The sequence below is a fragment of the Schistocerca americana genome, chromosome 3 (assembly GCF_021461395.2).
Source record: "Schistocerca americana isolate TAMUIC-IGC-003095 chromosome 3, iqSchAmer2.1, whole genome shotgun sequence".
Taxonomy (NCBI): Eukaryota; Metazoa; Arthropoda; class Insecta; order Orthoptera; family Acrididae; genus Schistocerca; species Schistocerca americana.
In genome coordinates, this window is record NC_060121.1 from 256,864,181 (window position 1) to 256,891,099 (window position 26,919).

The 26,919-nt window shown below is 38.1% G+C and overlaps 1 protein-coding gene across 1 annotated transcript in view; it reads right to left on the reverse strand.

Moving 5' to 3' along the window:
- LOC124607133 (FAD synthase-like) overlaps window positions 1–23,863 on the reverse strand; it is an 87,089-nt gene extending 63,226 nt beyond the window's left edge. The window contains exons 1-2 of the mRNA XM_047139340.1: window positions 22,542–23,863; window positions 6,735–6,949 (exon numbers count right to left, since the gene is read on the reverse strand). Coding sequence (XP_046995296.1) covers window positions 6,735–6,949; window positions 22,542–23,420 — 1,094 coding nt within the window. The 5' untranslated portion in view covers window positions 23,421–23,863. The remainder of the gene's footprint in view (window positions 1–6,734; window positions 6,950–22,541) is intronic.
- Window positions 23,864–26,919: the final 3,056 nt, after the last annotated feature.

The following is a 26,919-nucleotide window of genomic DNA, read 5'->3' on the forward strand; positions in this document are numbered from 1 at the left end:
AATTTCTTTTATCTCGTCATACATTTCATCAATTTCTTCATCATCTGCAGAGCTAGTTGACATATAAACTTGTACTACTGTAGTAGGCATGGGCTTTGTGTCTATCTTGGCCACAATAATGCGTTCACTATGCTGTTTGTAGTAGCTTACCCGCACTCCTATTTTTTTATTCATTATTAAACCTACTCCTGCATTACCCCTATTTGATTTTGTATTTATAACCCTGTAATCACCTGACCAAAAGTGTTGTTCCTCCTGCCACCGAACTTCACTAATTCCCACTATATCTAACTTTAACCTATCCATTTCCCTTTTTAAATTTTCTAACCTACCTGCCCGATTAAGGGATCTGACATTCCACGCTCCGATCTGTAGAACGCCAGTTTTCTTTCTCCTGATAACGACATCCTCTTGAGTAGTCCCCGCCCGGAGATCCGAATGGGGGACTATTTTACCTCCGGAATATTTTACCCAAGAGGACGCCATCATCATGTAATCATACAGTAAAGCTGCATGCCCTCGGGAAAAATTACGGCTGTAGTTTCCCCTTGCTTTCAGCCGTTCGCAGTACCAGCACAGCAAGGCCGTTTTGGTTATTGTTACAAGGCCAGATCAGTCAATCATCCAGACTGTTGCCCCTGCAACTACTGAAAAGGCTGCTGCCCCTCTTCAGGAACCACACGTTTGTCTGGCCTCTCAACAGATACCCCTCCATTGTGGTTGCACCTATGGTACGGCCATCTGTATCGCTGAGGCACGCAAGCCTCCCCACCAACGGCAAGGTCCATGGTTCATGGGGGGGGGGGGGGGGGGGGGGCATATGACAGTATGTGCTTGTAATATATAAATATAACATCATGTATTTAAAACCAATGAAGCACTTACACTTACAGGCAACTGGGTAAGAGAGAGCTACTATGTTGGAGATAGAATCCTTTTGTCACTGTGACTAATGGACTAGTTCAGAAAGTCACATGGTTGGGATGCTGTAAGACCTTGCACTGGCTTAAGTGAGACAGCTGCCACACAATGGACAAAACATGTAATTAGTGCATATCACGGCAATTTTGACTCATCTGACCCTCTGTCTCTGAGGTCATGACAGCACTAGTCTTTTCACCTGCCACCATGTCAAGAGTGAGTATATCAATTTAGGCAAAGTCAGTGCCATGAGAGTCTATTGCTATAGGCAACAACACACCACTGGGAAGGAGCATTGTTGGCTACTAATGAGTGTCACAGCAAACAGATACAAGAGACAGTAATGGGGGACTACAACTACCAGTGGACTTGGGTAATACCAAGTAGCCACTTCTGTACTACGGGGTACAAAGCCACTGTCCCACATGAGTAGCTCTGATCTTAGCATGTTACAAGGCACCAAAATTGCCACAGCTACAGGTGCTATTGGATGCTGTAGACAATGAAGAAGTAGTCCCAGAACGATTGGCACATGCCAAAGGCATGATATGATTATGGCAGAAACCATTTGAGGCAATGTACCCAGTATAATATTCTCCTGTGGAGAATGGAAGAAATTAGGCACCTGATACATCAAATTCACTTACAGCACCTTGCAGAAAATCCACCCTGCCAAATAACCTTTATGGGCAAAGCATTTCATACACCTGTAACTACTGTTCACCCGATACCACGTGTAAATGTAGGCTTTCCGGTGTATATTTATGATGAAAAGCTCCCATGTTTCGAGCCAGGTGACAGTGCTCAAATAAAACATTTTAACAAGTGTTATACGCAACATTTTTGCCAGTGGGTATTTCAAAATTTCCATCAGACATCAGACCCAAAAGTTTTCATTAACTGACACCATACTGGACTTTGTCAGGGATCTTACTAGTGGCTTGCTGTTTTGAGACATCCTTCTCACAGACTTTCAAGAGAAATAAGAGCACATCTGAATTCATCCATTCATACCTTCACTGTTGAAAATGAAGAAAAACCTTCACCTGTCTTGGGTGAATTTCTGTTGTTACAGAATAGCATGGAGAGCTGCATCAAACCAGTCTCAGAACTGAAGACCACAACAACAACACAGAATGTGCAAAACAAAGGACGTTATTCTAGCATAGAAATTAAAGTTCACCAATCAGAATCAATCTCTTTCTCTCTCTCTCTTTCACACACACACACACACACACACACACACACACACACACACACACACACACAGAGACACACGTGTGTGCACCCACACACACATGCACATACAAACTACGATGAAGTGGCATTTAAAGAAAAGTTAACAATATAGTCTACACCAAAGATGCAATGTTGGACCATAATGATAATTAGCACCTTGTGCAGGAACTAGCAGTTTATAAATATAACATCTTTTCCATATGTAGGTGGAGGGGGGACAAACTTAATATTTGACTGCACAACTGCAATGACTATGGCAAGTAACAGTTGTAAAATATCTAGTTGAAAAAGACTTTTTTGTACAAATTTAATGCAGTTTAATTTTGTACTGGGAAATATTTTTGAACATAAACAGTTGACATAAATGCCAGACCACCCCCACCAGTCATGATTTCCAGTATGTTGCTCATGACACTCCAAACTATCACTGCACAAAAATTTGTGAAAACTGGAAATCTGTGGTAAGATCCTATGGGACCAAACCACTGAGGTCATCAGTCACTAAAAAAAATTTGTGAATACAAAAATTTTTGCCCCCCAGGTGACCTCATTTGGTGTTTGTTGACTGGGCTAAAACCCTGGTTCAACACACTCTTGAGTCAGAGAAGACAAAAAGATGTGCAGTGCATTTCATCACAGTTTTGTTTCAAATACTTATGTATTATGGACTGTCTGAGACAGAAAATCTCCACTGAAGAAGCAAAGGTGTCAATATTGAGAAGTGAAAAAGGAATTCCACTGTTAAACATGGAGGAGTGTTGAATCTTCGAGCTACCCAGGCAGATACATCCCTTCTCACATCAGTGTGTTTACAGTTGTCAGGCAAGATAGTGAGAGACCCAAGTCTGGTTGACTGTTCAATGAAAGTTGCCTCCAGTGAAGGAACTACTTTGCCACACCTCCCACAGACACCAACAAGGGACAGTGATGACATCATCCAGCCAGGAGAGCCCATGGATGATCAGCTCATTTCCTCTGGCAATGACAATCAATCATGGATACAATCTAGCCATCCGTGTAATGTTATAAGCTATGGCCTGAGAGATGTAGAGCCAGTTGCATTCTTAAGTCACATTCTACAGTCAAAAGTCGTGTTCGCCAACAATCATTGTTACAAAGTTGCCACAAGTGCCATGGACTATTGAGAGATGCCATACTGGAATATGTCCTGTCAGTAAACATACTTGTTATTGGAACAACCATAGCCCAAGTACTGCATTTCTGTAAAGGACTTAGTCTCTGGAGAACAGTGCTACTGGTGATAATTTGTCAAGGACTACATTTCTGTTGTGTGGATATTTTTGCAACAGAGTTCATGTTAAGGTATTTTGTGAGTTACAATAAATAACTTATTTTAGTTGGAGTAATTTATTTGTGTATGTGCCCTGGTAAACCCTGCCTTTCAGGTGGCCCCACAACCAGAAATGACGGAGTGAGATCTAGTGATAATGCTGAATAAGCATTTGGAATTGATTGGCTGATAATTCGATCATATCCAAATGTGTTTTGGAGAAGTAATTGAATTCGTGAGCGATGTGCGGTGGGGCTCCATCTTGGATGAAAACTGTTGAGCTCAATGCCTCTCTCTGCTGTAGGGCTGGTATGACATGCTGGGAACCATATTGCAGTAACGCCGGCCAGTTACATTACACGTCTTTGGTCCTTGAGCTCCAACCTGTTCAAAAAAGAATGTTCACCTCACCCGTCAGAGAAAAATGAGCTTTGTCTGTCCAAAGGATGGTCCAGTATCGGCCCTCATCAACTTCAAACCTTGCGAGAAAGTGGAGAGCGAAGTCAACTGTCATGACACTGCACGCGTATAGCTTGACAATTGGGAATTGCACACAGCATTGTCTGCCATAGCAACAGCAATTCCATCAACCATCTGTGGTGCAAGCAGCCATTGCCCTCTTCCTGGAGCGATGTCAAGTTCTCCAATTGATTTGAACTTCTTCATGATGCTCCACACAGCAGGTGGAGAAAGAGAGCCCTTCCATAATCCTTTCAGCCGGCAATATTCACGAAGTGCAGCTGCAGCATTACTGTTGTTTTGATCATAGAGCTTCACTAATAATGCCCTGGTACTTTTGTCCAAGCTCATGTTGACATGTCAACAAGTGCACTGTGACTGGTCAGATGTGTGAGACTATGAATCACGGTGATTGATCATGGCACCTGGTGGCCACATTTGGAACTGGACAGTGACACTGTGACGCATGGAAATCATGCATCCCATACTCAGGACTAGTTTCCATGTTATATTGTGGTAAATAGGGAAAGTTTAATTATAACCACCCAGTATTATATGGTCCATACAATCAAATGCTTTTAATAAATCACAGAAAATGCCTACTGCCCTATACCTATTGTATAGCCCCGCTAGTGTGTCACACAAAGAGAATACATAGCATTTTCTGTGGTTAGTCCTTTTGTGAAACCAAGCATTGTCTAACAGCAAATTATGTGTACTAAAATTTGCCACTACTCCCTGCACATTTCTTTCTCAAAAACTTTTGAGACACTAGTAACACAGAAATTGCCCAGTAACTGGCTACTATATCTTTTGAATCCTGGTATAAAGTAGTTTCATTGATGGCTATTTTAATCAATCTGGAAAATGATCACACCTGAAAAACACATTGCACAGGTGACTAAGTAAAGAGAAAAAATATGGTACACTGATTTTCATGATACTGCTTGAAATTTCATCGTACTCATGGCAGTCTCTATTCTTTAATGATGTAACAACTGATGAAGTTCCATTTTTGTTGATTTACTATAGCTGCATTGATACAATTGCCTTGGAACACCAGTTTTCAAGAGTTCTACATATTCACCTGTACCAACAACATTTTGATTTAACTTGCTAATTACTGACAACAAGTGATTATTAAATATTTTGCACAACTCTGGTGGATCACTAACAGTTTCATACTGAGACAAGAGAAGTGAAATATGTTGAGCACCCATATTCCACTCTGATACCAAATAGTTTTCATTATGTTCTGCATGCTTTCTAGTCTCTTGGTGTAATGGAATGTTTTAGCCTGTGTGATATCCCTCAGCACTTTGCAGTATCGCCTGTAGTAAAATTCTGTAACAGTCCTTCACATTATGATACAGGTCCCGTTTTCTCCTACTTATATTCTAATGCCATTAGTCATCCAAATTCGATGTTTATTAGTGCTACATGTATTAATATTAACAACTAAAATTAATATTAACACCTATTAATATTAACAGGAAAGTGCTATTAACAGGAAAGTGCTATTAAGAGGAAAGTGCTAATAAAGAAAGTGATAAAGGTTTGAATAAATGTATTATATTTGTCATTCAAATCATCTGTATTGTAGACTTGTTGCCACATTAGACCTCTGAGACTGGCCTTAAATGTCTGCTCTGCAAATGGCTTCTTATCTCTAAGTCTTTCTTTTACTACCTTGGGATATGACTCTGCCTTTATTCCTGTCAATGTCACCATTTGTAAATCACTGTCAGACAACCCATTACTAATTTTCCTCACATTGCACCCATCAAGTAGAGAAGAAGCTACACAGATACTGTCTATGTGGAGGAATGTGTAACACGGAAACATGACAGTCTGCAGCATAACTGGCAAAAGAATGCAACTCAACATGTCCCGGGCTGGAATATGCATGAATTAATATGATCTTAAAAGATACACATAACATAAGTGACTACCAGAATATAACCTAAAATGTAAAAAAAAATGTGGGGAAAAATACATAACTTAAAAATGAGAAACAGTTCAGTATAAATTTCTCAGATTTCTCAACATATAAGCTCATTAAGAAGGCACAAATTTGCAATGAAAGTCACTCTCACAAACATCTACCAAAGTTTCAGAGTGACATCTGTGTCTTATAGACGAGGGTAGGGATGGGAGCAGGGCAGATGGCCACACTCAACTTCAAACGTGACCAGTGTCAGCCTGCACCTCATGTCCCATCTGCATGTCTCTCAATTAATACATTTACGTCAACCTTGCAAAGAACATACAGATGGTATGTCAGGTAGAGCCTGACTGACTTTGTGCCAGGATTGAATACAGTCTCTCCACTCCATCCACCTGCCCCACAACACTGAAAGGAGGCAGCATTGCCTACATTTAGATCACACAGGTGCCAGACAAGCAGAGTGACACTCTTCACAATATGAATTGTTTTGACTATGGTTACTTTAAGACACAAGTATGGACAGTATCTCTAAAGGTTTACAGTATTTAAGTAGCAGCTCCAGCTCCATACAATTTTATTACCAAATGTTTCAACAAGTGAAAAGTTGCACCTTTAAAGAGAGTTTGTATAATCATGTCCTAGAACAGTTGTTTCTGAAGTATGAATGTGATAGTGAGTGATGCTGAATCTGAATTTGGAGCTGCTATTCAACTACTGTATACTAACCTATACATCACACGTTTTCAATTAGCTCGCCCAGGTAGAAATGCAAGAATTTTATACTAGTTCAGCTCACTGGGTAAAACAATTACATCATATCAAGCAAAGGTTTTTCCGCCATTTTACAAGCAGCAATGAATATTTCTAATATATTACCTCTGAACACTTTCTTCAATGAAGGCCTCCACTTCAGGAAAAGGGTCATCTGGTCTTATGTACAAAGTCAATAATTTGACATCAGAGTTTTTATTTGGAAAATGCTTTTGCATTACTGCATGCACCAAATGCAAAAGAACAGTGCAGTCTTTTCCTCCATTGAAATTCAAAAAGAGCTGTGGTAGAGTATACTTCTGGAAACATGTTTCAAGTACCTGTAAACAGACATTATGCACTGATTCTTCTGGGAACCGACAGATCAAAACATATGTAAACATGGATAAAATCATGATAACTATCATTTGAGCTACGGTAAAATGTGAGTAAATTACAAAATTTTTGTCAACAATGGAAACTTGTGATGGAACAAGAACAACTGAAATGGTTAAATTGCTACTCATCACACAGAGGGGGCACTGAATGGAACACAGGCAAATGGAAAGAAGACTGCTAGATATTATCAGCTATCAAACTAAGTCCATCATCAAATGTAGACACACACACATCAACCGTCATTTCTGGAGGTTACGATCTGATAGGTGATAATATCTAGCAGTCTTCTTTCACTACACTTGTCAGCCACAAAACACCTCCTCTATGCGTGAGTACCAATCTACCCATTTTAATTGTTGTTACAGATTTTCAACAATATGAAAGGGTTTATTTTGGTATCCTTGAAAAGATGTAGTGCATTTTGAAAACACAAGTAAAAATTAAAAAATAAATAAAATCTCTGTTGGTCCATTACTGCCAGGGACATTGGCTAGTTTGTACTTTTCAATTCAATAAACTTTACCAACAGCTATACGGCTTGATGACTCTATGCCAACTATAGCCAAATGGCTGAAAAGTATGTACCAGCCGATGTCCCCTGGCCGTAATGGACCAATAGAAATAAAATAAAATATCTTAAAGTGAACAGTTGTTGGTAAAGTTTATTGAATTGAAAAATAAATAAAAATAGTTGGCAATTTGTGGTGTTCTGTACACTGGCAAAAATTCATCAGAATGAATGCTACAATAGATATTTGCTAACTGCTTTTCTCCACAGTGAAGCAGTAAATTCTCTGAAAAGCTTTTTGCTATATAATTGGCACATTACATCAGCAATATCTCAATCATGAAAATTAAATGGACTACAGAATTTTGTACTGTTAATAATCTTTTGATAAAAAGAAATCAATACCAATCTGCAAGCCCTGCTGAAACCTCCCTCAAAGCTGCACCTTATAAGTATGTCTTTTGAAAGAAATTCACTTGCAAAGAGAAGAGTAACTGTTGTTACACTATGCTTATTCTCATGTGTGGCTCTTTTTGTATTGGTTTACATGCTTGTAACTAGGATAAGAGACAACACACACAATGATAAACAACTGAATTCTCATGCATGAAATGTTACCTAACTTTCCCTGAAAGCTACAGACCAAGATGAATTAAACACTGCACTGCTTCTATAACTATCTAAAAGCTTTGATCTGATCAATTATACACTGCTGCTAAGAAAATTATACAAACATGGTATCCAAACTAGTTGCCTACAACTGGTTTAAGTTGAATCTTTCAGCCAATCTATTTAGGCCCTCTGTTACTCTTGATTTTATAAACGATTTCCTATATAATTTACTGACAGTAGAGCCAGTGCTGTTTGCATATGATATTAGCCTTTTAATTAAAAAGAATGCAATGAAGATGATTCACAGCAGAAGGTCTCTCTAACAACAAGAGATACAGAAAATGGTCTACAGCAATAGCACAGTGGTAAATGACAAGAGAATGATATAGATGAGCTTTAGGGATGTAAGAACAATAGCCTGATACAATATCATGCTAGTGCTAGAATTAAAGGAGCTTTAGTGATAAACAAACATGGTACACAATGTTTCAGGCAATTTGGTTAGATCATAATTTAAGATGGAGGAAAACATTGAATTATTGAACAAAATGTTGAGTAAATGCTGTATTGTTATGTCTTATGCTGTAGTTTTCCAGAGGTATGTGCCACCAATGTCTATGCACAACTCATGTAATTCCTTAAATAACAGGTCGGAGGTTTGTGGGCATGGAACTTTTGCCCACAGCATCAAAGATGTGTTTATTGGGTACATCAGGTGAATCCGGTAACCAAGACATCAACTTGAGTTCACTGTCGTGCTCCTCAAACCACTGTAGCACAAATCAGGCCTTAAGACATGCACATCTATTCTGCTGGAAGCTGCCACTTCTGTCAAGAAAGATATCGAGTATGAAGGGATGCAGATGGCTCACAAAACATTTATGTAGTCCTCAGTTGTAAGGGTGCCTTTTATTACTACCACAGGTGACATGGAAGCCCAGGTGAACGCCCCCACAGTATATTAATGAACTAACTGGCCTGTGTCTGAGGTAAGGTGTATGTTTCGAGCAGCAATTCACCTGGATTACAGTGTATCCAGATATGACGATTGGCCTGGTGTAACAAGACAAGGGATTCATCAAGCCAGGCAAAATATTTCTGTTGATCCACGGCCCTATATAGATGATCCTATGCCAACTGCAGTCATAATTGGCGATGTCGTTGGTTCAACATGGGAACACTTAGGGGTTATCTGATGCAAAGCCCCACGTTCAACAAGATACACTGGTAGGTACTCCGTCATCTGATACAGTGTGGATTGCCACCTGCCTGTTTTACAGAGTGGATAAGCCCTCAGCCATTCTATGATCAGTGGTGGACATTTAACACCTTGTCCCCTACTTGTGGTTTCAATGTCCTTCAACCACATTCCATAGATGTTCATGACAGTAGGATATGAACTGCCGACCAGATTTGCTGTTTGAGCAATTTTTGCTCCTGCCATAACACAATTTTGATATTACTTATATTCTGTGTATTGTAAATGAATTTTCAAACCAACTTGTATATATCATTGCACAAAATGATCATAGAATGAATAAATATAATTTTTAGTCCATGACTCTTACACATGAGGCTGTTTCAAAAATCGTATCTAAGGCACTTCTCAACTTTGTATGGTTATTGCTAAAGTCATCTATCTTCCTGCAATAGTAAGGTAAGTGTGTGACTCTGAAGTTCCTTTAATGTTTTATTATTTCTTTATTCTCTCAATAATTCATAGTAGTTTAATGGTTTCATCAATTCATCAAATGTTCCAGCAAATATAAATACTGAAAAGTTATAAATATTATTGTGTAAGTATCTGGTATTTCAATAATGGCATCTTGTCCATCTAGCCTTACAGTATATCATGCTGTATAGGCACGCAATCAGTTTGGTTAAAAGTATGTAGAGTAATAGGCTGTTCAAGATGCTAAATAGGCAACAGATATTAGTGAATAGAGAAAAATAAATTTTGACTCTTGCTTCCTGATGGTCCAGAGGAAAATCTCTCTCCATCTCCTGTGAAATAAAGCACTAAAAATAAGCCCCTGCACATTACTAATGCAACTGCCATTGTCTTGTTGGATCTAGAGAAAAATAAGAACCACAAATGTATTCTTTTAACTGGTATATCGTATGTTATATAGTTTGTGTCTGCAATGGTTTTATTTTTATGTATTGGTTATGAAGGCATTGTATTCTTTAACAATATGTCATTTAATTGTTGTGGGTTGGTATCTTAGATTGTGTTGTACGTCTATAGATCTACAAATGCCTATCAGTGATGACACTTATACTGAAGACTGCAATACTCTTGTTGTTCTGTTTTGCACATTTTTTTATGATGGTTAAGGTGATAGCCTGACCCACAGCATGGATAATGATAGACTAAATTGTGAAGGCAGCATGGAAGATGCCACTCATATATATAGTGTAGTCCTTCATTACAAATACATTCCTGGTGAAACTGTCTCTTTTTTTATGGGGATCTGATTTTTCCAAGATTTCAGTATGTTTCAGGGTATTAAAATCCTTATTACTTTACTTTGAGGGTTTTTGTTTTTCTACTGTTTCAATGTTGTTAGTGATGTCACCTATTGGTTGGTTCGCGAGGCTCATACCATAATGTTAACAATTTAATCTGTCTGCCAGCATGGTGCGATGTTACTTACTAATCTCATTGTATCTGATTTTGTTCTGAAGCAGCCACTACTTGTTAAAGGTACATACAGTTTGAACCTCTTGTTACTAAATTATTGGGTGTGGCGTTTGTCACTGATAACTTTTATGATTATAACAGCAGCTCTCTATTAGACTACATGAAATAAAAATATAATACAACATTAGCCCCATTTGAAACCACCAGTTATAATAGAAAATTGAAACAATATTGAGAGTGATACGTTTGCACTGGCCAACACTAAGACAGCATAAAGAGGTCTGCCGAAAGGCAGGATGATTAGGGTTTAATATCGAATCAAAAATATGGTCATTAAGAGATGGCATATATGCTCTGATTAGGAAAGTAAATCAGTCACACATTTTTCAAGAGGCATCCTGGTTTTCAACTTGCTCAAATCAGGGAAACCACTGAAAACGATCTTTAGGATGTCTCAGTGGAGATTTGTAGCTTGACCCTCTCAAATGCAGCTCCGCCGTCTTAACCATAGTGTCTAATAACATGGTGTGACAGCTGAAAATAAATGTATGGGGCTCTTAAGTTACTACAGATGATTTTTAATTGTTGCCTTTCCATGGGAATCGGATGTGCATTTTTAAGTACTGTAGGGTAAGTAAAATAAGTTCATACATTAGAGTAAGATGATAAATCATTGGGCATATTTTGCTACTTTCTAGATGAAAGTGAATTTTCTGACACGTTCGGTTGGTCATGTCCAACTTTTCATGTGTAACCAGTATCCTCTTTCACCAATTTTACCAGAGTTTACTGCTTACATATATTAGATGCCGGCATATTAACACACAGAAATGCAGTTTAAATTGTAAGATATCATAATAAAGGTACTTGCTAATCTCCATTCTTACGTGTACATTCCTTGTGCAGCAGGTACAACATGTACACTATCATTCCCCCTTTCTCAGTCATTCCACACTCAAATATTCCATAGGAAGAATGGGTTTCTGTAAATTTCTGTACAAATGCAAATTATTCTGTTTTACCATCATGGCCCTTTTGTGAGATGTATGTTGAAGAAATTGTAATTCTAATCCTTTTGAGAGATGTACATTGAAGAAATTGTAATTGACTAATGTTGTGAAGTACCTTCTTGGAATTCCCGTCACATATAACTGTCTTGTAACATCTGGTTGGCTATTTCTGTATTAGTCTCATGGTGACCAAAGGAACTGGTGACTGAACATACACATTAGCTTTCCTTTGAATATTCTACTATCTATCTTCTATTAACTCTACCTAGTATGCCACCAAATCCAATAAACAATAAACCAGAATTCACTGAACTATGGTTTTGAAAACTATCTTGTTTGTGAATGGGTTCTTCAAACGGTTGCAGCCAACCACCTGTCTTCTTCTATCCTCTTCTCAGTAAACACATACTCATATCTCTGTATATGATTTGTTTTTCCCACTTTAAGCTGACTGATTCTGTATCATTGTCTAATGAGCCCAGGAAAAATAAATTACTGATAAGGATGAATTACACTGACTTTAGGTTCTTCAATGAATCTTAGTCTGGCATTTGCCTTTCCCACAACTAGTTTTATGTTATCAATGTTACCCTAGTGATTATATTAATATCAAATGTCTAATCAAACAAACAGAGATCTTCCAAAGACTTTACAAGTAATATGTCAACATTTTCTCACATTGGAAGTCAGCTTGTACTGCATGCATTGAGCATTAATCCACTACATGTCTCTCTGAATTACAGTGCATTTTTTGCTGTTAGCTAGATCTCTCCACACAATGACATTGTCCATAAACAGGCTCTCTGAAGCATAGTGTCCTTCATTGGCTGGAAAACTGCCTTCTCTCAACTTGAATCAGTCTTATTTATTTGATTATTTGTTTGCCCGGGGGCCATTTGGTACAATAAGTACCAGAAACATACAGGAATAATACATATGTATAAAACATATACAAAATAGGAAAAGATAAGGTGAGCATAGGGCAGGAAATCATGTATCACCTTAGGCACAAGTGAAATCCATGGAAAATCCAAGTCAGGATGGCCAAATGGAGATGTAAATAGTATTTATGCTATAGCTAAATGTCTGTAACTATAATTAAAGTCAAACACTACCATAAATTCAGTTTAAAATTTTTCTGTAATTCAGTTTCAAAAGTTCCTAGCAATGAAATCATTACAATAGAAGTGAATAGCACCATGCACTTGTGGATGAGTGCATAAAACAGACAATTTGAAAATGACACTAAATGTAATGTATATTTAGAGTTCTATAGTAAATGTTACATCACCAGAAGGGCATTTGTTCTTTCTAGTATCAACATGACGGGTGTATGTCAGGAGACAGAAACAACAGTTTTCTAAATGGTCCGGATAACATATAGTTTGTTTCATTTGTAGTTGGGTAAATACAGATTGAGTTTTCCACACTAGATTCTAAATGCAGCCTATACAGGGCCTCATTTATATCTGCATGACTACTCTGCAATTCACACTTAAGTCACTCACAGAGGTTTCATCAAACCACTTTCATTCTATTTCTCTACTGTTCCAGTCTTGAAAAACACATGGGAAAAATGAACACTTAAATCTTTCCGTGTGATCTCTGAGTTCTCTTATTTTATTATAATGATCATTTCTTCCTATGTAGGAGGGTGTCAACACAATACTTATATGGCCAAACTTACAGGAAACATTTCTCACATGTTGTTGTTGTTGTGGTCTTCAGTCCTGAGACTGGTTTGATGCAGCTCTCCATGCTACTCTATCCTGTGCAAGCTTTTTCATCTCCCAGTACCTACTGCAACCTACATCCTTCTGAATCTGCTTAGTGTATTCATCTCTTGGTCTCCCTCTACGATTTTTACCCTCCACGCTGCCCTCCAATACTAAATTGGTGATCCCTTGATGCCTCAGAACATGTCCTACCAACCGATCCCTTCTTCTGGTCAAGTTGTGCCACAAACTTCTCTTGTCCCCAATCCTATTCAATACTTCCTCATTAGTTATGTGATCTACACATCTAACCTTTAGCATTCTTCTGTAGCACCACATTTCGAAAGCTTCTATTCTCTTCTTGTCCAAACTATTTATCGTCCATGTTTCACTTCCATACATGGCTACACTCCATACGAATACTTTCAGAAATGACTTCCTGACACTTAAATCAATACTGGATGTCAACAAATTTCTCTTCTTCAGAAATGCTTTCCTTGCCATTGCCAGCCTACATTTTATATCCTCTCTACTTCGACCATCATCAGTTATTTTGCTCCCCAAATAGCAAAACTCCTTTACTACTTTAAGTGCCTCATTTCCTAATCTAATTCCCTCAGCATCACCCGACTTAATTAGACTACATTCCATTATCCTTGTTTTGCTTTTGTTGATGTTCATCTTATATCCTCCTTTCAAGACACTGTCCATTCCATTCAACTGCTCTTCCAAGTCCTTTGCTGTCTCTGACAGAATTACAATGTCATCGGCGAACCTCAAAGTTTTTATTTCTTCCCCATGGATTTTAATACCTACTCTGAATTTTTCTTTTGTTTCCTTTACTGCTTGCTCAATATACAGATTGAATAACATCGGGGATAGGCTACAACCCTGTCTCACTCCCTTCCCAACCACTGCTTCCCTTTCATGTCCCTCGACTCTTATATCTGCCATCTGTTTTCTGTACAAATTGTAAATAGACTTTCTCTCCCTGTATTTTACCCCTGCCACCTTCAGAATTTGAAAGAGAGTATTCCAGTCAACATTGTCAAAAGCTTTCTCTAAGTCTACAAATGCTAGAAACGTAGGTTTGCCCTTCCTTAATCTAGCTTCCAAGATAAGTCGTAGGGTCAGTATTGCCTCATGTGTTCCAACATATCTACGGAATCCAAACTGTTCTTCCCCGAGGTCGGCTTCTACTAGTTTTTCCATTCGTCTGTAAAGAATTCGTGTTAGTATTTTGCAGCTGTGACTTATTAAGCTGATAGTTCGGTAATTTTCACATCTGTCAACACCTGCTTTCTTTGGGATTGGAATTATTATATTCTTCTTGAAGTCTGAGGGTATTTCGCCTGTTTCATACATCTTGCTCACCAGATGGTAGAGTTTTGTCAGGACTGGCTCTCCCACGGCCGTCAGTAGTTCCAATGGAATATTGTCTACTCCGGGGGCCTTGTTTCGACTCAGGTCTTTCAGTGCTCTGTCAAACTCTTCACGCAGTATCATATCTCCCATTTCATCTTCATCTACATCCTCTTCCATTTCCATAATATTGTCCTCAAGTACATCGCCCTTGTATAGACCCTCTATATACTCCTTCCACCTTTCTGCTTTCCCTTCTTTGCTTAGAACTGGGTTTCCATCTGAGCTCTTGATATTCATACAAGTCGTTCTCTTATCTCCAAAGGTCTCTTTAATTTTCCTGTAGGCGGTATCTATCTTACCCCTAGTGAGATAGGCCTCTACATCCTTACATTTGTCCTCTAGCCATCCCTGCTTAGCCATTTTGGACTTCCTGTTGATCTCATTTTTGAGACGTTTGTATTCCTTTTTGCCTGCTTCATTTACTGCATTTTTATATTTTCTCCTTTCATCAATTAAATTCAATATTTCTTCTGTTACCCAAGGATTTCTACTAGCCCTCGTCTTTTTACCTACTTGATCGTCTGCTGCATTCACTACTTCATCCCTCAAAGCTACCCATTCTTCTTCTACTGTATTTCTTTCCCCCATTCCTGTCAATTGTTTCCTTATGCTCTCCCTCAAACTCTCTACAACCTCTGGTTCTTTCAGTTTATCCAGGTCCCATCTCCTGAAATTCCCACCTTTTTGCAGTTTCTTCAGTTTTAATCTACACTTCATAACCAATAGATTGTGGTCAGAGTCCACATCTGCCCCTGGAAATGTCTTACAATTTAAAACCTGGTTCCTAAATCTCTGTCTTACCATTATATAATCTATCTGATACCTTTTAGTATCTCCAGGGTTCTTCCATGTATACAACCTTCTATCATGATTCTTAAACCAAGTGTTAGCTATGATTATGTTGTGCTCTGTGCAAAATTCTACCAGGCGGCTACCTCTTTCATTTCTGTCCCCCAATCCATATTCACCTACTATGTTTCCTTCTCTCCCTTTTCCTACACTCGAATTCCAGTCACCCATGACTATTAAATTTTTGTCTCCCTTCACAATCTGAATAATTTCTTTTATTTCATCATACATTTCTTCAATTTCTTCGTCATCTGCAGAGCTAGTTGGCATATAAACTTGTACTACTGTAGTAGGTGTGGGCTTCGTATCTATCTTGGCCACAATAATGCGTTCACTATGCTGTTTGTAGTAGCTTACGCGCATTCCTATTTTCCTATTCATTATTAAACCTACTCCTGCATTACCCCTATTTGATTTTGTGTTTATAACCCTGTAGTCACCTGACCAGAAGTCTTGTTCCTCCTGCCACCGAACTTCACTAATTCCCACTATATCTAACTTCAACCTTTCCATTTCCCTTTTTAAATTTTCTAACCTACCTGCCCGATTAAGGGATCTGACATTCCACGCTCCGATCCGTAGAACGCCAGTTTTCTTTCTCCTGATAACGACATCCTCTTGAGTAGTCCCCGCCCGGAGATCCGAATGGGGGACTATTTTACCTCCGGAATATTTTACCCAAGAGGACGCCATCATCATGTAATCATACAGTAAAGCTGCATGCCCTCGGGAAAAATTACGGCTGTAGTTTCCCCTTGCTTTCAGCCGTTCGCAGTACCAGCACAGCAAGGCCGTTTTGGTTATTGTTACAAGGCCAGATCAGTCAATCATCCAGACTGTTGCCCTTGCAACTACTGAAAAGGCTGCTGCCCCTCTTCAGGAACCACACGTTTGTCTGGCCTCTCAACAGATACCCCTCCGTTGTGGTTGCACCTACAGTATGGCTATCTGTATCGCTGAGGCACGCAAGCCTCCCCACCAACGGCAAGGTCCATGGTTCATGGGGGGGGATTTCTCACATATAGAGGAATAAATGCGTTACAGGGACATTGGTCTGGAAATGCTTTATTTCCATGTCAGAGCTCAGCTTCATCTTCTCTCCATAATCACGGGAAACACACAGAAACAGAACATACCAGCATTACATGAAACATTTCCTTACACGACATGTTCAAAATATCCTCTCCATTATACTTGGTCAGTAAGTTATATTTCTCAAGCTCACTGGCAGTGCTTGGTTTTCCAACAGAATGAAAGTAATGTTGACATGTGGCTCACTTCATTGCTTGAATTGACATGTGATGAACTTCACTGTTCTACTAGCATCAAGCACGGATGGAGCATCAACTGTTTAGTGTTCATTGTGGACTAGGTTTCTGGTACAGTACAATGGAAGTGTACTCAAATGCAGAGTTGGCAGATGCCCATTTGCTGTATGGATTGACAGATGTTAACCACCATGGTGCTCAATACTTATACAGGTAGAGATTTCCAGAATGACAGTGCCACAACAGAAGACACCGTGGTTATAGTGGGTGGGGCAGGTAATAGTATTAACAGAGATCCTGGGTACAGTATAGAGTGTGACCTGGCAAAGATTGCATCAGCAACGAAGCATACTAGTGTTGAGTTTGCATCTGTTCTTGTGTGCCATGACCAACCTCATTTGAACTCTTCTGTCAAGAGAGTTAATTTGGAGTTGGAACGGCTACTTATGTCGGGTGCAGGGTCACACATTGGTGTGGTTCCTGTTGATTCTCTCAATTAGTGTGATTATACTAGGCATGACCTTCACCTTAATAGGAAAAGGAAGGGTAAACTGGCTGGCAAAATAGCAAAAAAGGTAAAGGGGGAAGCACTGGCATGTGTGATAAAATACCAGTGGTTATAGGGTTCAGAAAAGACCCTTTTTTAGGGTAGGGAGGACAGAAAGAAACCAAATTTTAAGAGAGGTTAGAACTGAGACAAACCTTCAGTTTGAGAAAGAAACCAAAAAACATAATTCTAGCTTATTACATCAGCATAAACAGCTATTGGTTAAGAATTTTCAACAGTCAGCAGATATTTAAACTCTACCCAATTTTAACACAGTCAATGTGAAATGTTAGCTATCTTTATTGCATCAAAATATTTGAGGACTGAGAAATAAAATTAATGAATTAATTATCTGCATAGATGAATTAGAGTCTTCAAACCCAGCTGACATAATCTGCCTCTCTGAACGTCATGTGACCACCGGTATAGAACTTTTAAGTGTTACAGGGTTTAGGTTAGCATCTCACTTTTGTAGAGCAGAAATGGGGAAAGGAGGAGTTGCCACGTTCATCAGGAACTGTCATAAATTTAAGAACATAGACATTCATAAATTTTGCCTAGAACAGCATATGGACAGCATGTGCAACAGAAGTAGAATTTCACAAAAAGTCCTCCTTAATATTAAGTGTATATCGAACACCTGCAGGTAACTTTAATCTGTTCACAAACCACCTTGAAGCTGTACTGGCCCATTATACAACCAAAAACAAAGAAATAGTGGTTGCTGGTGATTTCTGTGGTGTCACAGCCAGACACCACACTTGCTAGGTGGTAGCCTTTAAATCGGCCGCGGTCCGTTAGTATACGTCGGACCCGCGTGTCCTCACTATCAGTGATTGCAGACTGAGCGCCACCACACGGCAGGTCTACAGACAATTCCTAGCACTCGCCCCAGTTGTACAGCCGACTTTGCTAGCGAAGGTTCACTGACAAATTGCGCTCTCATTTGCCGAGACGATAGTTAGCATAGCCTTCAGCTACGTCATTTGCTACGACCTAGCAAGGCGCCATTATCAATTGCTATTTATCTTGTGATGCATGTACCGTCAGACCGATGTTCACCAATTATGGATTAAAGTTAAGTATTCCAACAGATACGTACTATTTTTACTAGTCTCATATCCCTGACCTGTTCCAGACTCACGCCATCCTGCGTGAGCTTAAACGCGTGCCTTTCGGCTACCCGTCATTGTGGATTGGCTGTCTTGCCAGTCTACAACAATGTCAATGTAGATTTCCTTAAAGACTCTCCCAATAAGAACTTATTGAGTTAGTAACACTATCATTCAACTTAATTCCCACTGTAAAGTTCCCCAATAGAGTAGCCAATTGCTCACAAACAGCCATTGATAATATCTTTATGGAAAGGTCCAATGAACAAAATTATATTACAAAACCAACAGTCAATGGCCTCTCAGACCATGACATGCAGTTGCTTCTGTTAAATGTTAATACTGAATAGGATATAAAATCTGTTAAATCTGAGCTCAAGAGGGTAGTCAATAAGCCAAAAATTGATTATTTTGGGACACTTCTCAGAGACATTCATTGGAACGATGTTTACAGTGCTCCAGGCATGAATGAAAAATGTAACACTTCTACTAATAAAGTGCTTACCTTATGTGAACATGTTTCCCCCCAAAACTAACCAAGGTTAGAGAAAAGTCTACAAAGAAGCCATGGATTACTCAAGGAATAGAGGGTATCTTGTAAAACAAAAAGAAAACTGTATCTGTTAATCCGAAACAGTTCTGATGTTGATGCTATAGCACATTGAAAGAAATACTGCAAAATATTAAAGACTGTAATATGGACATCAAAGCAAATATATTACGAGGAAAAGATAGTCATATCAGATAACAAAATGAAGAAAATATGGGATATAGTGAAGGAGGAGACTGGTAGAACCAGACATGAAGAGGGGCAAATAGCACAGTAAATGATACATTGGTGACAGATGTGTATAGTGTTGCAGAAATTTTTAACAAACAATTTATAACTGTTACTGAAAAGATGGGGTTGTCAGGTTCTGTAGATGCTGCTATGGAATACCTGAGACCAGACATTTCAAGTAACTTCCATAATATGAATTTGACCCTCACTACCCCAGCAGAAATAATTTCTATCATAAAATCTTTAAAATCAAAAACATCTAGTGGGTATGATGAAATATCAACAAAGTTAATAAAAGAATGTGATTCAGAGTTAAGTAACATATTAAGCTATCTGTGTAAACAGTCGTTTATCAGTGGAATATTTCCTGAATGGTTGAAATATGCTGACGTTAAGCCAGTGTTTAAGAAGGGAGATAAAGAAATAGCATCAAATTTCCATCCAATTCCACTTTTGCCAGCATTCTCAAAAATTTTAGAAAAAGTAATGTACAATCGGCTTTATAACCATCTTATCTCAAATAACATACTGTCAAAGTTAAAGTTCGGATTTCTAAAGGTTTCTGATATTGAGAAGGCTATCTACACTTACAGCGAAAATGTGCTTAATTCATTAGACAAAAAATTGCAGGCAACTGGTATAATTTGTGAGCTGTCAAAGGCATTTGACTGCATAAATCACAATATCCTTTTAAGTAAATTAGAATATTATGGTGTAAAAGGAAATGTTGCAAAATGCTTCAAATCTTATATCTCTGGCAGGAAACAAAGGTTGTTATTAGAAAAGACATGTATTAAGCTATCAGGCATCATCTAACTGGGAACTAATTACATGTGGGGTCCCACAAGGTTCCATTTTATGGTCCTTACTTGTTCTTGTGTTTATCAATGACCATTCATCAGTAACATTACCAGATGCCAAGTTTGTTTTGTTTGCCAATGATACAAACACTGCAATAAATAGCAAATCAAGTGTAGTCTTAGAAAGATAGGCAAATAAAATATTTGTGGACATTAATCACTGGTTCCTAGTAAATTCTTTGTCACTAAACTTCGAAAAAACACACATGCAGTTCAGGACTTGTAAGGGGAGTCCCACAATTATATGCCTAACATACGATGACAAGCAGATAGAAGAAGTGGACAGTGTTAAATTCTTGGGATTACAGCTTGATAATAAATTCAACAGGGAAGCGCACACCACAGAACTGCTGAAGCGTCTTAACAAATCTCCATTTGCAAAGTGAATTGTGTCAGACATAGGGGATATAAAAATGAAAAAGCTGGAATATTATGCTTACTTTCATTCCATAATGTCATATGGGATTATTTTTTGGGGTAATTCATCAAGCCGAACTAAAGTTGGCCATGCACAAAAATGTTCAGTAAGAGATATGTGGTGTGAACTCAAGAACATCCTGCAGAAGCCTATTTAGAAAACTAGGGATACTAACTATTGCTTCCCAATATATTTATTCCTTAATGAAATTTGTCATTAAAAATATATCACTTTTTCAAACCAACAGCTCAATTCATGGAATCAATACTAGAAATAAGAATAATCTTCACAAGTATTTAAAGTCACTTACTCTGGTACAAAAGGGTGTGCATTATTCAGGAACAAAAAATTTTCAAAAACTTGCCAGCAGCCATAAAAATTCAGTTTAAGGGAAGCCTAAAGGATTTATTGGTGGCCAACTCCTTCTATTCCATTGATGAATTTCTCAGTAGAACCAAGTGTGTGTGATCTAACTTCCACACCATTTCAGTGCAGTAATGTGTTCATTGTAAATAAGTATTATAGTAGTCCTATTACATGTTTATTACCTTATAAATATAAAAAAGTTTTTTTTTAATTTAAATTCAGTGCATTAGTGTTTGTAAAATGATTCTTTCATATAGTATTCCTTTTAAAAAAAATTTACGATCATTCCACTTGAGACCTGTGGAAGGTAGATTTGCGTATTTGTTTCAGTTGTAAATATTTGTCATGTATTATTGTTTTCTGACATGTTCTACGTCCTGGAGGCCTTCCTCTGTACGGATCAATTGGAATGAAAGTAAATCTAATCTAAAAGGACATCTGAAGCAACTGATACTTGTCATAGGGACTGTGTAACATTTAATCCTACTACTCATGACTGGGAGAGGTCTATGGGACAACAACACATCAACTAGAGGATAACTACTTTGTGTTGTTGATGACAAGCTGAGTGTCAGTGGAAAATAATTAGCTAGAACAAGAAATGTTGATCATGACTGCCTGAAGAGTGCTACACAAGAACCTGCTGTATCTGTACTATGTACAGTGTGTGCAGGTACTATCAGTAGCTGATGTCCCAGCATGTGTACACTTCTGCAAATGGTTTGTTCAGCAGTGTGTCAGCCCTCACTTTAGTGCAAGTATGCTGTTCATGAATTAGGTCTCATTTCAAAGTAGATGATTAATGTGTTTAACAGTTGTAGAAACTGTGCTCTAACATGGAAATAAAGCATTTCCAGGACCATGTCCATACAATTTATTTTCTTCCTCCATGTGTGATGAATATTTCCTGAAAGTTTTTGTTACATCATATATCTATTCATCTATGTTGCCTCATCTGATTTCTTTTCTGTAATGATTCTGTTAAGGATAGTGCATACTCAATATTCATGCTTGTGAGTAAAAAGTGCAACATGCAAGTAGTGTGTATGCTACCGCTAAAGATCTGTCACAGTGATTAAAGTCCAACATCACCATAAATTTAGTATAAAATTTTTCAGTAATTCACTTTAAAAAAAGGTTCATGCAATGAAATCTCTACAACAGAAGTGAACAGCAGCATGGACTTGTTTGTGTTATTTGACTATCTTAAATTTGTGGCCCACTTCCATTGTTTTCACAGCTGACACTGAAAATATGATCAAATTCTGTTTCATAGTGTTGTATGAAAACGCACTAAGTTTTCTGAATAAGTGACCGAAAATTATTGTCCTAAGTTTCAGTTTGCGAAACTTTCAAGCGATAACAACTTTAGGAAAGAGCTTGAAATAAGGGTTTTATTTATTTCAATTCACTACTGACCTTAACTGCCTTCTTCACAACCAGTGACAGCCGATCCACGAGTGATGATTCAACCATCTGATACACGTTATTTACAGCATTACTTACAGAGCTTGGTAGAAATCTAATAATCGATTCCGGTGCAAAATTCCGCTGAAGAAAAGCTTTGGCTTCCAATACCTCTACATAGACTTTCGATTCCATTGTTATTTTAGTAAAATAGAAGCCACTTTCTGTACAAGGGTATGAACCAAACAAAACTTTACCATTAAACAACCGAACAGCTTCATTAAGAACTGGAGCAACTTCGACCTCCGACAATTGTAAATAAAGCTGGACGGAGTAAAACCTTGTGCCACGGTTCGCAAATATATGCTTCAATTTCTTGAAGGCGAACTGGAAGTATGCAGGTATACCTGGGAAAATATAAACGTTGAAAACTGAGACAACTGGAAAATTATCAATGAATCCATCAAGTGCCCCTTCTCCCTCGCTCTTGAGGTAATTAAGCACTCCAGATTCTGGTATCTGAGCCATTCTCAATACAGGATTCACTTCTGGGTCCATTTGGTTGTGGGCGGTTGGATATACTTTCTTCAGTACCTCCACTATTTCAGTATTTAGTACCAACCGCTCTCCAAAGGCCTTTGCTACTCCGCGATACGTAATATCGTCATGAGTTGGTCCTATTCCTCCAGTGGTAAAAATCCACGTATATTTGCTAGCTAGCCTCCTAACTTCTTCAGTAATTTGATCCACATCATCTTGAATTACAGATATACAACACAGTCTGACGCCTAATTTATACAGTTGTCTACTAAGAAAATGTGAATTCGTATCCACTGTTTGACCTTTCAGTATTTCGTCTCCTATAATAATGACCGCTGCTGTGGACTCCATCACGTATATAAAGTGGCACTAACGAAACAGACTGTAATGTTAAACGAGCATGACCATGTGGCACGTGTAATATACAACTATAAAAGTCATTCGGTTTTATGTATGTGTCCAAACGCAACTACAGTACTACACTTTTCCAGAGCTATACAGAATTTTACTCCTTGTCGCACAGTTACGAAATTTTTAGTTGTCTGCTAGCTACTTCTAGCAGACGATGTAGCTGGAAACGATGGTTAAGTTCAAAACACAAAACCAGACGAAAATCACGGACTTAAAACCACAACTACATAAATTCTACGCATCTGCAGCTGATTATTTCCATTTTTCCAAGCATCTAACTTGTTAACCATTCGGAATTTTGTACAAAAATGTGTTATCACACATATTTAACACACAGTTTCGCCGCCACTGAACTGTTTATCTAAGATAATAAAACGTGTCGTCAAAGATACTCAAGAAACTAGAGGAAAGAAGACTTGTTACGAATATATAACACGGAAGTAATTTCTACATTACGAGTTAATATGCTGAATTGAAATATCCTTAACCAGAACGTAGCCGCTTATCGCTGAAATTTCTTTCCTAGACCGACGGATGGTGGGCCAGCAGTAGATTGAAACTAATGTGATGTACGCAAGCACATTTACTACGTTTACATACGACATGTCTTCCAAAAGACGAAAACCGAATGTCGGAAACCGTTTTCCGCTGTAGCGTTTACATGTTAAGAATCAGAAGTTGATTTGCTTGCCCAGTTAAACATAGCGCACGAAAACAGAGGATCCAGTTTCTGATTCAGTCAACACTATCGTTATTTTACTTCGCCTAAATATTACAGCAGACAGCTCCACGCTCAGTCTAATATTTCTGCTTCTCCTTCACTACACAAGTCCATACTAACCGAAAATCCTGAAGAAAGGATATAACTTGACAATACAAGAGCGTTTCAAAACCGGTTGCTTTTGCATGGGAGCGAAAATCGGTTGCGAAATTCCAGAATAGGATTTCCAGGACCGATTTTGAAGTGTTTAGACGATCACCTGGAAGCGGTACTGGGATATCGGTTTACGAAATCCATTGCTGGGAGCCCCTTGCAAATGGAGTAATTTACAGCCATTTATTGTATGCACAAACGCTGCGCAGACAAGTCGTTGCGCATGGCTCAGCCTTTACCGCATTGAAGTAAGCTGCGGTATTCGTGTAACTACCATCCAGGCTCCTTTTCATTGGCTCACACGGAATCTCAACCATTAGTAACTAAGGTCTGCTAAAAGAACTTTCAGCAAATCTCTGAAAACTACGAAGAACAGATAGTTGGGGCCGTAAATCTATGTGTAGCTGTATATTCAAAAAGACAGAAAACAAAAAGTTGTCTTGAATAGCTCAGGTGAAATATGAGATGTTTCCTCACATTCTGAATGGAGTTCCATTACATGTGCAGTGCCTCGGGGCTCAATTGTTGGGCCACTATTATTCCTGATTTTTATAAATGATCTACCATCATGTACAAGCCTGCCATGTAAATTTACATTATTTGCTGAAAACTACGAAGAACAGATAGTTGGGGCCGTAAATCTATGTCTAGCTGTATATTCAAAAAGACAGAAACAAAAAGTTGTCTTGAATAGCTCAGGTGAAATATGAGATGTTTCCTCACATTCTGAATGGAGTTCCATTACATGTGCAGTGCCTCAGGGCTCAATTGTTGGGCCACTATTATTCCTGATTTTTATAAATGATCTACCATCATGTACAAGCCTGCCATGTAAATTTACATTATTTGCTGATGATACCACAATTTTTATGAGCAGTAGAACAGATAACAATCTTGAGGAACTCATTAATCACATACTCTCAGATGTGGTTAATTGGTTCAAGGTGAATGGTCTCTTATTAAATTCCAGTAAGACCAGCTTTATTCAATTCTGTACAAAAACAGAAAAAGAGAGAGAGATAAGTGTGACATGTGGTAATCAACCAATAGTTAGAATGGAAACAACAAAATTTCTTGGAGTGCACATTGACAAGAAAATGAACTGGTCTTCACATATTATTGATCTCTGTAAGAGGCTTAGCTCTGCTACCTATGCTTTACGGGTTGTCACTACACGTGTTGAACCTAACACTGCAAAAGTGGCATACTACGGCTATTTTCATTCTCTCATTGAGTACGGAATTATTTTTTCCCCAGCCATTAGCAAGGAAAGTGTTCATTGCACAGAAGCAAGCTTTAAGAATTATATGTGGATTGCACCCAAGAGACTCATGTAGAAATAGTTTTCGTAATCTTAAAATATACACAACTACATGCCAATATATTTTTTCTCTCATGTGTTTTGTCTGTAAAAATATAGAGATATTTCAACCAAACAGTAATTATCATGAGCATAACACACGGAGGAAGAATGACACACACAGTGAACTCAGAAATTTAAGCTTGGCACAAAAGGGTGTCCACTACACTGGAACAAAACTCTTCAATGCTCTTCCTCTCGAAATAAAGACAAAGATTCATAACAAGAGTGAGTTCAAGAAAGCACTAAAAATATTTCTGCTAGAAAAAGCTTTTTACAGTCTAGATGAATTTTTAACTAAATAAATTGTAATATTTTAATATTATATAATACAAGTTGACATAATGCCACTGAGAATTTTATTTAACCTGAGCTCTGTATCTGTGTGTGCTCTGTATCTGTTTTCTGTAGTGTTTTAATCATTCTAAGAAAATATGTATTTTCTTTTTACGTATTACTGCCCAAAGAATTTACTGTATAAATTTTTATATAATTATGTACTCAAATTTCTGTATATGCTATAAGATTATCAGATTGTATTTGTAAAAAACTGACTCGTTCCACGTCCTTGTGTATCCAACACAGTTGGACCTATGGAACACGAAATAAATCAAATCAAATCAAATCAATCAATCAAATCAATTGCAGAAATGCACCTTAATCCCGTCACTGTATACGAAATTCAAAAAAATCATCATCTCTCTAAAAAGTAAGAACTCTGCAGGGGTTGATAATATTTCTAGTAATTTACTGAAATATTCTTGTGTGTGGAGAAGGGACATTCTATGCCATATTTTCAATACTTTCCTTCAGAAAGGTGTTGTTCCCAGTACACTTAAGTATGCCATTGTTAAGCCCCCCACACAAAAAGGGCGATAAAACTGAATTAACTACCTACTGACCTATCTCTTTTCTGACAGCTTTCTCTAGAATCCTAGAAAAGCTAATACTTGTAATAATTACTGATCATCTCATGAAGAATGGAGTTCTCAGCAGGAGCCAGTTTGCCTTTCAAAAGGGCCGTTCAACAAAAGACGCAATCTATGCCCTTGCAAATGAAGTCCTAGAACCCCTTAATGAGAAAATGCTAGCACTTGGTGTTTTCTGTGATTTGTCTAAAGCGTTTGACTGTGTAGATCACCAGATTCTCTTGCAAAATTAGTAGGAATAAGTGGTGTTGCAGACATTGGCTACAGTCATATCTC